The sequence below is a fragment of the Bombus impatiens genome, unplaced genomic scaffold (genome assembly GCF_000188095.3).
Source record: "Bombus impatiens unplaced genomic scaffold, BIMP_2.2 scf_0027, whole genome shotgun sequence".
In the NCBI taxonomy this organism is placed as follows: domain Eukaryota; kingdom Metazoa; phylum Arthropoda; class Insecta; order Hymenoptera; family Apidae; genus Bombus; species Bombus impatiens.
In genome coordinates, this window is record NT_176446.1 from 1,351,138 (window position 1) to 1,362,050 (window position 10,913).

The 10,913-nt window shown below is 42.9% G+C and overlaps 1 protein-coding gene across 3 annotated transcripts in view; it reads right to left on the reverse strand.

The window, feature by feature from the left end:
• Nucleotides 1–10,913, reverse strand: part of LOC100745959 (ubiquitin carboxyl-terminal hydrolase 48) — a 76,064-nt gene that overhangs the window by 53,990 nt on the left and 11,161 nt on the right. For all 3 annotated transcript variants that reach the window (XM_024368112.2, XM_003484886.3, XM_024368099.1), the window contains one exon: nt 639–746. In XM_024368112.2, the coding sequence (XP_024223880.1) occupies nt 639–746 (108 nt within the window). The remainder of the gene's footprint in view (nt 1–638; nt 747–10,913) is intronic.

A 10,913-nucleotide genomic window follows, 5' to 3' on the forward strand; every position in this document is an offset into this window, starting at 1 on the left:
CTATCATGTTAAAGATGAACTAGGATTCCGTGGACAGCCATTTGAGAGTAATTGAATCGCTATAGTCGGTAAGAAAGCACGAAGAAAAGCTACAAGGAGGCGAAAGGTCGAAGATTGACGGCTAAAATGATTTTTTAACGGTCTGGATACAGCAGAGGGTGAACAGACGGACGACTTAAGCCGTCGGCTATCTTAGGCAGATAGTGGACAATGGTTTAGCATAATGGTCAGAGGGTGGATTGCCACGTTGGCCCCGGGGGCGTGTTTGTGACATTTTCGTGTATCCATCACGTAGCGTGGACTCGGAGGACGGGCAGAGAAGAAAATGGTGCCAGGAGATCACGCACTTTTGCTTTATAATACAGTGGTTATGGATTGTACTTTGAGAAAAGCAAGGATATCCTGACTTCTCCGTGGTTAACGTTTCAGCGTTTCTTGAAGAGCAACTAAATATTATTCTTAGGTAGTTGAAGCGTTCTACGATTTATCTGTGACATTATTTGGATCTTCTTCTTACATATTTGTAAAATAATAGATTAAGATAATATAATATATGGATAATACAAAGGGGAAATAAGGAATAAATTGAAGTCTAAAGAATAAAATTGAAATAATAAATCGAGAGAAAAATTACTTACAGTTCATTGTTGATAGAAGGTGAATAGAGAAATCCTTTGTGCGGTTCGCAGAGAAGAAAACCGTTTCTAATACCAACCGGCGGTGTTTTCGAAAACACTTCAGCGTATCTAAAACAAAGGTGAGAACTCGTATTAAAAATCATTGAGAAATAACTTTATCTATTCAATTATAAAGTATTCGAATTACCAGACCGCTGGTATTTATACGTTTATAAAAATTGTATGTGTAGGATTGTATTAAGACGTACATAAAACATGTATAGTACACAATTGTCTAAAATATTGGAATTAAAATATCGTTGAACTGTGTTCCCAGAATACCTAGAATTATATGTACATTCACAGTCTAATAATTACACGTTCTAAAAAATAAAAGCACAATTTCATCCTTAAAAACATTGGCAAATATCTCGATTGCTATTTGGTAAATCCACCCCCGAGCTCCTGGCATTTGCAAGCGACAAGCAGTACCGGTACGCATGATAAATCCCCAAGCATTAAAAATATATTTCCAGGATTATTTTTTACGAACACTGTCAGCCAGTTAATCGTTTCGAATAATGCAACCTCGTCCGTGACACGTCTTTCGGGTCGTGGACCAGAAAGACGACGAGGAGGAACGCTTCCTTCGGGACATTCCAGGGGTGGAGATGTGTCGGGGGATTGGGGTTGTGCATCATTTTTCACATACCACGAGGGGGCGGACGGTTTTTGCCGTCTCCCTACCCGTCCGCCATCCAGATAATGCTCTTAAAGACAGATATCTCCCGCGAAACGAGCCAGGTACGCGATCGTACAGAGACGAGGTAAACTTGAACGGAAAATCTGCCTGGATTTTCCAAATGGAACGTTCCACCCTTCACGGAAAAGGCGACAATTGGAATTCACGGCAACGCGAAACGTAATTTTTCATCGCTACTTTTCCATAAGGATTATTAATACTATATTTCATGTCCATTGTTCCTAAAACCAACGTATTCATTTAGTCGATTTAACAGTCGTTGGCAAATTACGTTTATCGTTGACATTACGTCGATATAGACAGGATTTAGACGAGGGAAAAATGGTACTTTTCTACTCCTTCCGTTCAATCATCAAAAAGGGATAGGTTTACAAAGCGCAATACCATATTTACTGTATATCTTAACACGTATCGCAAACTCAAGATACATAAATATACCTCCGCTCAAAAGTCTTAGAACAGCCTGTGCACGAGCCTCGAAATTGGACAAAGATTGACAGAAAAAGTGTACGCTGCCAATATATCGACCTTTACGATTTTGTTAAAGCATGCACGCAATTTAAGAGCCCGATCTACGTCGAGCATTAAAAAAATGCTCCCAAGAGTGAAATTGATCGCATTTCGCTTCTGAGAAGCTCGATTTATTCGAACATTCGCCGCGTAACCTGTCGCCAGTCTGCGCCCCGATACAACGAAAAGAAGAAAAATTTTCCAATAAATTTTCCGATAAAACAAGGAATCTCGGTGTCGATCGGAATCACCCATGTCGATTATTGAAAAAATCTATCTATGTACGAGTGAGGGGTGGTGGAACGGAGAGAAAAAGAAGTAGAAAAGCAGAAAGCTCGCGGAAACCGCGAGGACACCGAGGAAGTGCAAATATCCGTTGTAGAGGATTTAAAAAATGTCTCCCTGCCGGATACCCCGAAGCGGGTTTTCCAGAAGCGAATATGCGTATTAATTATGAGCCTTGTTCAAACAGTCGAACAGAGGGACGCAGGGGGTGAGGTGAAAATTGGCCGCCCTTATTACAGTCGAGCCAGGGAGCAACTTCTCTTCTCTCTCTTTCCGCCGTTCGTGCTTTCCGTGTCCCTGTTTCTCTGATCTGCACCTTCGTCCTCTTCCTCTCTTGTCACAGACACGATTCTCCTCTCCTCTCTCTTTTTTTTTATTTCTCATTCGAGGCTTTGTTTAACTTCTGTCGCGGAATTTTTCCGGTCCACAGCGATTATTACTCCCAGGAGATGGAAGAGGAAAACAGGAACCGAGAACTCCTGATGCAAGAGGGGTGGTAGTTATGTACCCCACTACAAGAGGATGGGATACGTTCCGAGGAAATCGTTTGGAAATGCCTCGATAATTCGGTCGGGAGTCAAACACCAATACCCTCATACCGTCTTCCAATACTTTTGCATTTTTTAAACAAGAATTTAGGTTCGGAGACCAACAATTTTGGCAGTCCAAATCCAAGTATGAATCTCAGTTCAGTTGGCTGAATCTTTTAGTTTCTTAACTCGACATTCTTCTCGCAGACGCGTCTTTTTTTATCCCCTTAAAATATCCTGTGAACTGCAAAGATGGCACACAAAGAAAAACTAAAATCTACATAACAGATACATATCAGATAATTGCATAAAGAAAATAAATAATTCTACCTCGATAAAGATGAAAATTAATTTGACTAATTTGCATCAAAGTACAGTCTGCAATCGACGAAATCGATCTGTACAAAATCTAAGCCTTCATACGTCTAAACTTCTTATTTTTAGCTTCAAGTTCGACGAACTATGGAGCCCAAGTTTTTGTTTTTAAACATGGAAAAATAAGGTAACATCGTCAAAGGAAAAGCGATTTAGCATGCCACAACCGGAAGGTTTAATACGGCTGGGAGCATGAAATTGAAATCGTTCTATGTCGTTGCGCAGAGTGCAAAGAACATCATCCTCCAAGGTGCTGTTTTCTCTGGTGGAAGAGACGAACAGCTTCGAGGGAGAGATATCTCTGTTGATTAAGGTCTTCCGTGGATCGTTGTTGTCTCCAGACTCATTCGTGCATAGAGCAGGATATTACGCACCGGTACCGAATAATGATATCTCGACCGCAGTGATCATATAAACCGCAATGATTACAAGGATATCGGAGACCTATCGACGTCTCGTCTGGTATGCGAATTATTGTGCATTCGTGTCGCAATTCCGAATGAACAGCTTAATTGGAGTCCATCGTGCGAAAGAATCTCTTTAATACCGCAACTACCACAATAGTTAAAAGGGACAATTTGTCATTTTTCATACAAGTCTTATAAATTTATAATGATGTAGTTTTGGAATTCGAGATATACGAATTTGTTTTCGAAGAAATAATTTCCTCGAGAAATTCGGCAGCCGATTGTACTGTACAAAAGTACTAAATGTAAGTGCTACAGACTCTTTTTCATCATCATAAAATAAAAGAAGCTGTACTAAAAGTTCCTGGAACAAATGTTAGATCACAAGAATTAATAATTAATAGAACAAAAAACGAAAAACCGATGCAGATGAATTGGAAATCGAAGGTGATTAATTCATTGCACGCTGTAGACATGGAGTTCGTTTCGCCAGACAGATTTCCCTGAATAACATTTTCCGTCCATAACGATCTTTATTCAAGAACGAGTGGAAAAATAAAGAAAGATAAATGTAGTAAGAAACCAAGTTTTTTTCCCCGATTCGCGCGTATTTCTTGATACAGCAATCTTTTCATTAGCAACGTCAAAAGTGACACGCTTCGAAGAAGAATCGCCCTCGAAGGGGACTACAATACCGTTTCTACCCTGACATCCCTTTGAATGTGGGCGATGGTTCGATATTAGCTGGAGCAAACCACTTTCGACGAGGACGACACGATTATTCGAGCGAAACAGGGGCGAATCCTCTCCGTTTCACTCACCAACACCCTGATAACCTACCCAATGTCCTCCTCCCTAGCCTTTCTTCCTCTGTTTTCCTCCTTTTTCCTCTACTTTCGTCTGTCCAATTCTACGCGTGACCAAAGTTTCTCCCTCCATCTTCTCTCCGCTATTTTTCTCTTCCATTGCATATGGACTCTCCGTATTGGTAAAATTTGAAGAGAAATCTAGCAAAAATCGCGAAAGATGCAGTCTACTTCGATCGAAGTTCGATTCACAAGTAAAGAAGTAGCCTTCGATTCCAAAAGAATCCATAATTTTCTTTCCTCGACTTTCTTCCTTTTTCTTCCACTTTCGTTCTAGCTACAAACGAAATTCCTTCGATCCACCAAACAGAGTTCGTTCTTCTCTGCTATTTTTCTCTTTCATTTCATACCGATAACCTCCGTAAGATTAGAATAAATATTCGACGAAAACCGTTGAAAACGATACACGTTGTTCAAGCAACATGTTGCTTCTCCAATTCCAGATGAAACAAAAAGGTACCAAAGCAAATCAGCCTACTTTAATCGAATCTTGATCCCCGGGCAAAGAAGTTGCTTCTAATTCCAACGGAATCCTCTTCTTTCTACAGAAACGTCCAACTTTCTCAGCTCACCACGTGGCTGTTTCTCGATCCTCTTTTTCATCCTTTCGTTTCGTTACTTTCGAATCGGTCTCCGTTCATCTCGTTCGAGCGACAAGGTCCTTCTTCATTTTATCTGCTCCCCATTCGTCCTCTGTTCCCTGTCCATTGATTGGGCGCCGCGTATACACCGATTTCTTGCCGGCTCTTCTCTTTCAGCAGAAATAAATCTTGTGTTTTCGCGTATAAGCGGCCTTTTAATATCACCGGGCTTGATTTACCGCCGCGAGGCCATGCATCCTACGTGTAAGAGAGGCCAAGCCAACATCTCCCACCCCCTCGGCTCCCCCCTTGACATTTGTCTTCCGGCCCGGGAAGAAGGGAACACGACTGTCCCCAGGTTTTCCCTGATTTACCGCTCCTCCCGATGGTATTTGACTAAACGATCCCGAATCTTCTCGATGCTCGTTGCACAAGCAGCAACGATCGACCCGCTTGCGGCCAGAAAATTGCACGAGGACACTTCCGGTTCTCAACCTCCGATCATCCATCTTCGTATTTCTTTCGAGACAGATACGAACAGTCGGATGAAAGTTTAATCCTTGCTATGATAGCAGCAAATATTTAATTCAACGGTGTCTGCAAAGATTTGCGACCATTTTATGGGATCCACGGAACCAAAGAATACCAAATACAATGGAATTCGATGATACGAGTATCAGAATTAACCAATTAACCGCGTTCGACGTGACGTAAGTGATTTTTTTAAACTGAATTCTACGGTTAACAGGTTAATCGTGTTATTTATGAGATTTTTATTACGACGTACAATATATGAATTAAATATGAAATGTATGAAACATAAAAGTTTAAGGAAATTCCTAATGATTTTTTAAGTTTATTTGTAAGCGTTCTAATGCTTATAAACGAAAGTGTACGTGCCGGTATAGCGGCTCGCCTGGCGATATCAAGCCAGGCTCACAAACGAACGAGTTAAAGAGCAAATACGGATCGAAAACGTAAAAAGAAGAGAGCCGGCTGTACTCGAATCAAAGTTGAGATCTAATGGTAATATACGTGGCTTGAAAAGAGCGCCAAAGATAGCTAAAGAGCTAAAATTCTTACAATATCTTACATTACGACCGCTATGACCACTGTACACTTCGAGACTCCGTTACTTCCGCGTCACTCATCACTCTTCATTCTTAACCATTCTTACGCCACCTATTCTAACCTCCGAATCGCGTGTGCGCGTTTCGAGAACGCTGCTTCTTACTTAAACATCTTCAAGCCAAGGCAGACCTAAGATCTGGTCAAAGAAAGCCGAGTCCCCTTCCAGAACCGCGTCCGCTAGACCAGGCGAAAAACTGGCCGTCCTCTCGATCTGCACTCTCCTAACCGTCCACAAACAAACTTGCCCGCGAACGCGCAAAATCCCTCCCCACGATTTCATGCAGCGAATTCGAAAAAGAGAAAAAAGAAAGAAAAAAGAACAAGGAAAAAGGGGAGAAAAATGAAACTATATAAGAGAGAGAGAGAGAGAAAAAATGTAAAGATAGCCACCGACCAAAACCACCGCGGCGCTCGCTGTACGGTAATAACACGATAATCATTTATAACGTAACAATCGAGCCACCGTGGCGCGGGGCAACAGGAAAGATCGTTGTACGTGGCGCAAGATGCATCCTCCGGTTATGCAGCTCCGGAGGCCGGGTGCATCGAAGCGTTGCGATCATTACGAGAAGAGGGAGGGGGGAGGTGGAGAAGAGAAGAAGAGGGCAGATTGTACGTGTCCGTGGTAAAAGGTCCACCGGTGTCCAGTGGCCAGTGTGGAAAAAGGAACGCCAAAGAGTCTGGTTCGCGGCGTGGACGGGACAGAGACGATGGAAGAGGAACGACGAAGACGGAGAAAAACAATGTTGCGCGCTCGGTACCGCGGGACATTCAGAAAATAAGAAGAGAGAACTGGGAAGAGGGAGGGGGGCGGCGGCCCCCAGGATGATGAGAAACGAGAGAAGACCGTCGCCGGGTCCCCTCGATGGACGACCAGTTGCATCAACGAGAGCGAATTTAAAAGCGATCACAGGAGTCCTCGGTTCCTTCGTAAATGGAGGTGTAAGGATAAACTGTAAATCATCCGGCTCGTTATCCCGAACCCCGACACGATCATACTCTCTTCGCTACCACTATTTTCTTGTACTACTTTTAACGTGCCGGTTCAACAATACGAGGGCCACCGTCTTTCGCGCTGGTCGATGCGTTACCGCGATGGAAGCCGCGATGATTCTTCACGATCTATCTTTTGTTCAGGGGAAATAGATCGGAAACGGTGGAAAATCAGTTACGATCGTGACATGTGGGAATATCGAGGTATGTCACGATTACGAGAAATCTTCGAAGATTCCAACTTTTATCCAAACTCCATTTATTGCAATGAAATTTTAATTCTTATCTAATAGAAGGATTTGCTGATTGAATTCATTTGTCATATATACGTTGTACATATAAACAAAAATTCGTAGATAGTGAGAAGAATTAGTGAACTCTAATCATATGAACTGCCTGTCCCCCCTAGACTAGGCTAGTGTATTCTCATTCGCTATCTTTCCAAAACTGTAATATGTCAAGATGCAGAAGTTCGATACAATTTCGATTACCGAGATCCAACTTCTCTTTTACTCTAGACTCTTGGCCTCCTCTATATCATCGAAATAAATGGGAAAGCAACGTTTCCTTCACGTTACATTCACATATTCGTCATCGAATGGTACACGTACAAATTGGTCCTTCAACCCGCGTCTGCTTTTCAGCTTGGCTGGTTTCATTGATCCCGTCAAGGTAAACCTATTTAACGAAGGTCGAATCGTTGCCTCGAATCGCTTCTAGCCCGAGGTCTTGGCGAAAGGCTGCTCGCTCTATTTGAATTTTTTTGCCAGCACGTGATTAATTGATCACGATCGAACGTGACTCGATCGAATCGAACGTGGCCTGGATCTTTCTTTCACGATCGATTCACGGGCGTTACTTTTCACGCGAATCGGCCGAATCGAGCGCTTGCCCTGACCTCGAATACGCTCGAAAATCTCGGTTTTCTAGCGCGAACGCGCGGAATCCGTGGCTTCTTCAGCCACGAGAACGAACATCCATTCGCCAATAACTCGAGGAATGCGGGTTGACTGTAACTCGAGCGATTATTGCTTGCCGTACCGTTAACGAAGCCTCGTTACAAGCGAACTTTGTAAATACCTCGAGGTAGAAAGAGGCGAACATCAGTTTTTCGAATAACGAACGGGCCATGAACTTCGTTGGAATGCTTCTGCTTTAAATCATTGTAGCCTGGATAGGCGTAGGTTCCGCTCACAATCGAGTTTGCAAACAATTTTTCTGCCATCTTTTATCGTACAAAATCAACGATCTGCTAAGGCGTGTAACAGACTTAGCACGACTTCCAGACATCGTCTATAAATTACGTAGATAACCACGTGTCCGTACAGTAGATGATTTGTTGAAGAGAAATTTCAGTTAGCGTTGATACGCTGCGTTCGTTCAGTTACTTAAGCAATGCTGTTAATGCTGTTACATTTTTGTTTTTGCTGGTTTGGACGCGATAATTTAGAAGGATAGAAGAAGCACAGCACAGTGTGTTGAAGCGAATATTATCGCTTAAAATCCAAAGATGAATAGCTATGTTTTAGCAGCGGTAAAATGTATTAATTGAACTCTTGAATTCACTTACGAGAAACGTAAATTCATATTGCTGGAATAAGAAATCACAGCGGCAACAAGGAGAGTCAGTGAATCGGAAAATTGTTTGTTGACCCTAGCATTTTCTTCTAACGTACTAGAAAACATTCAGTTTTTCTTGGCAAAATCTTGTTTCTCTCTGCAACTGTTTCCGATGTAGCTCTTAAGGGATTGAACATCGAAGGGCGGCTTCGCCTCTTAAATTCGAGTTACCGCAGCTAAGAAAAGATACGTATCTGCTATTGTTGGCTCTTCTTCAAGCCCATAAAGTAGAAATCGAAGCCAAACTCCCTTGCAAGGTCCATCCTGCTACGATACTATCTCCAAAACCGTCTACAAACTTAGAGACCCGGGGAAACACAAAAAATTGGAAATTTCGAAATAACTTCAGAGCGAATACCAAGAATCACATGGCACCGCTCGAACAGGTACGAAGAACTTCTGGAACAACCTTATCACGACCTCAAATCGTTGGCTGGAGGAAAAACGCAAACCGCACGACAGCTAGGGAAACGTGAAGGATTTCACAACTTCCTGACAAAAGCCATGAGGTAGTAAGTGAGACGATGAACGAAAGAAAAGAAAGACTTCGATGAGGCGACGGTGAATCGTTGTCAGCGGGCGGAAGCTGGCGGTACGCGCTAGAATAACGAAAGCTAATTATGCGTTCCAGACGAAAAAGGGGGAAATCACGGCAAAAACCGTCGATAATCGACATCCTGCCGCAGTCCGTCGGTCAACTACGCTACCGACCGGCGTAAATTTAGTCCCGGGGTCCTGTGTTCCCTCGTCCCAGAGGCGAACGTTACCTCGTCGCGACCGAGAAGTCCCCCTGAACAAACAAGAAGATCGGCCGTGGAGGCTTTTGCTGGCGTAAAAACGAAATCCGTGGACGATGCTTCGACGATCACGGTATGCAGTCGCCCTGGACCGTGATCCTGGAAGCGGAAAGCCAGAGCAGGCCTGTGCCCGCCTCGAAATCCAGCCGATACCTTTCGATTCCAAAGCTGGAGCAACACCCTCTTCTTCTTCAAACGTTCGAGGAATCTTAAAAGCATGTGCGAGAAGAATCTTTTTGCCCGCCGAAAGAGAACGTCTCTCGAGATGGGCTCTTTTTCGGGTCACAACATTTGAAATATTTTTGACAGTCAAATGGTTTCTATGAATTTTTGATTATTTCGATATTTAGTACGATCGTATTCCTTCTTCTTCTGCTAAAATTTCTCTCCTAAATTCTGCCAAATGGATGATAGATTGGCTCCTAAACAGATATTCCTCTCGTCTAACAAATGCTCGACGAGTATACTCGACGTATTACGAATCTTTACGTATCTTCGTACGTCTTTATGTATTTTACATACATTTTATTGGTTTGGCAACTAAGGAATGCGGATTGACAAAATCCGCATTTGCATCGGTCCCGTATCCTACGCTCCATGTATTTTTTTCATCTTTCTATCGCTTTTTAGTCTTTGCAATTCCCTTTCCTGGCAAGTCTACTCTCACTGGTAGAATTGCGTACAAACTATTCTGAAAGTCAGTTTCATGGCACTAGATGTAAATACTTGCACAGCCCTAAGAAAACTATCGTCTAAGGAGTAATAAATTATCTCTATCACGAATCCGCAATGAACATTTTGCGAACGTATGCAGATGGAAATGGAGAAAAATAGAATAAATACACATCGATATTTTTACAACGAGCGAATAAATGAGAAGAAAAAAATATCCCTCGCGATAAAATTTAAAAAACTTCGACGAGATGGGACAGCGCGACCAATTCCACGCGAGAGGTCGAAAAATTTGCAGGTTGACTGTCGCTTGAATTTTATTTATTTTGTTGTAAAATGTTATATCGTATGTACGCGCTTTTTTCTAAAGATGTTATCTGGATTTAGAAATTTATCTTGCTTTAATCGTTCCAGTAACGCGGATCACCGATGACCACCGTGGCAATGAACGTGTTAAGAAGCTACACAAAGTGAACTACCGGCGAAGAGACTCGGCTAAAAATCAGCACCGCTTGAACGAGACGACAGAGAACGAAGCAAAAGAGCCAAAAAAAAGGCGGGAGAACAATCAACGACGGAGCGGCAGGAAAATATCGATGCAGCCGTTTCTCGAAACGAGGTTGCGGCGAGAGGCCGACAGAACCGGCAAATCGTTGCACCGCCTGCGCCCTGTTTTTGCTCGATTTCTCAAAACCGATCGAGCGTTCCCGATCAGGGAGCAACACGCGTAGCTTGCACGCCAGGCGTGACCATCGGCTACCGCGAT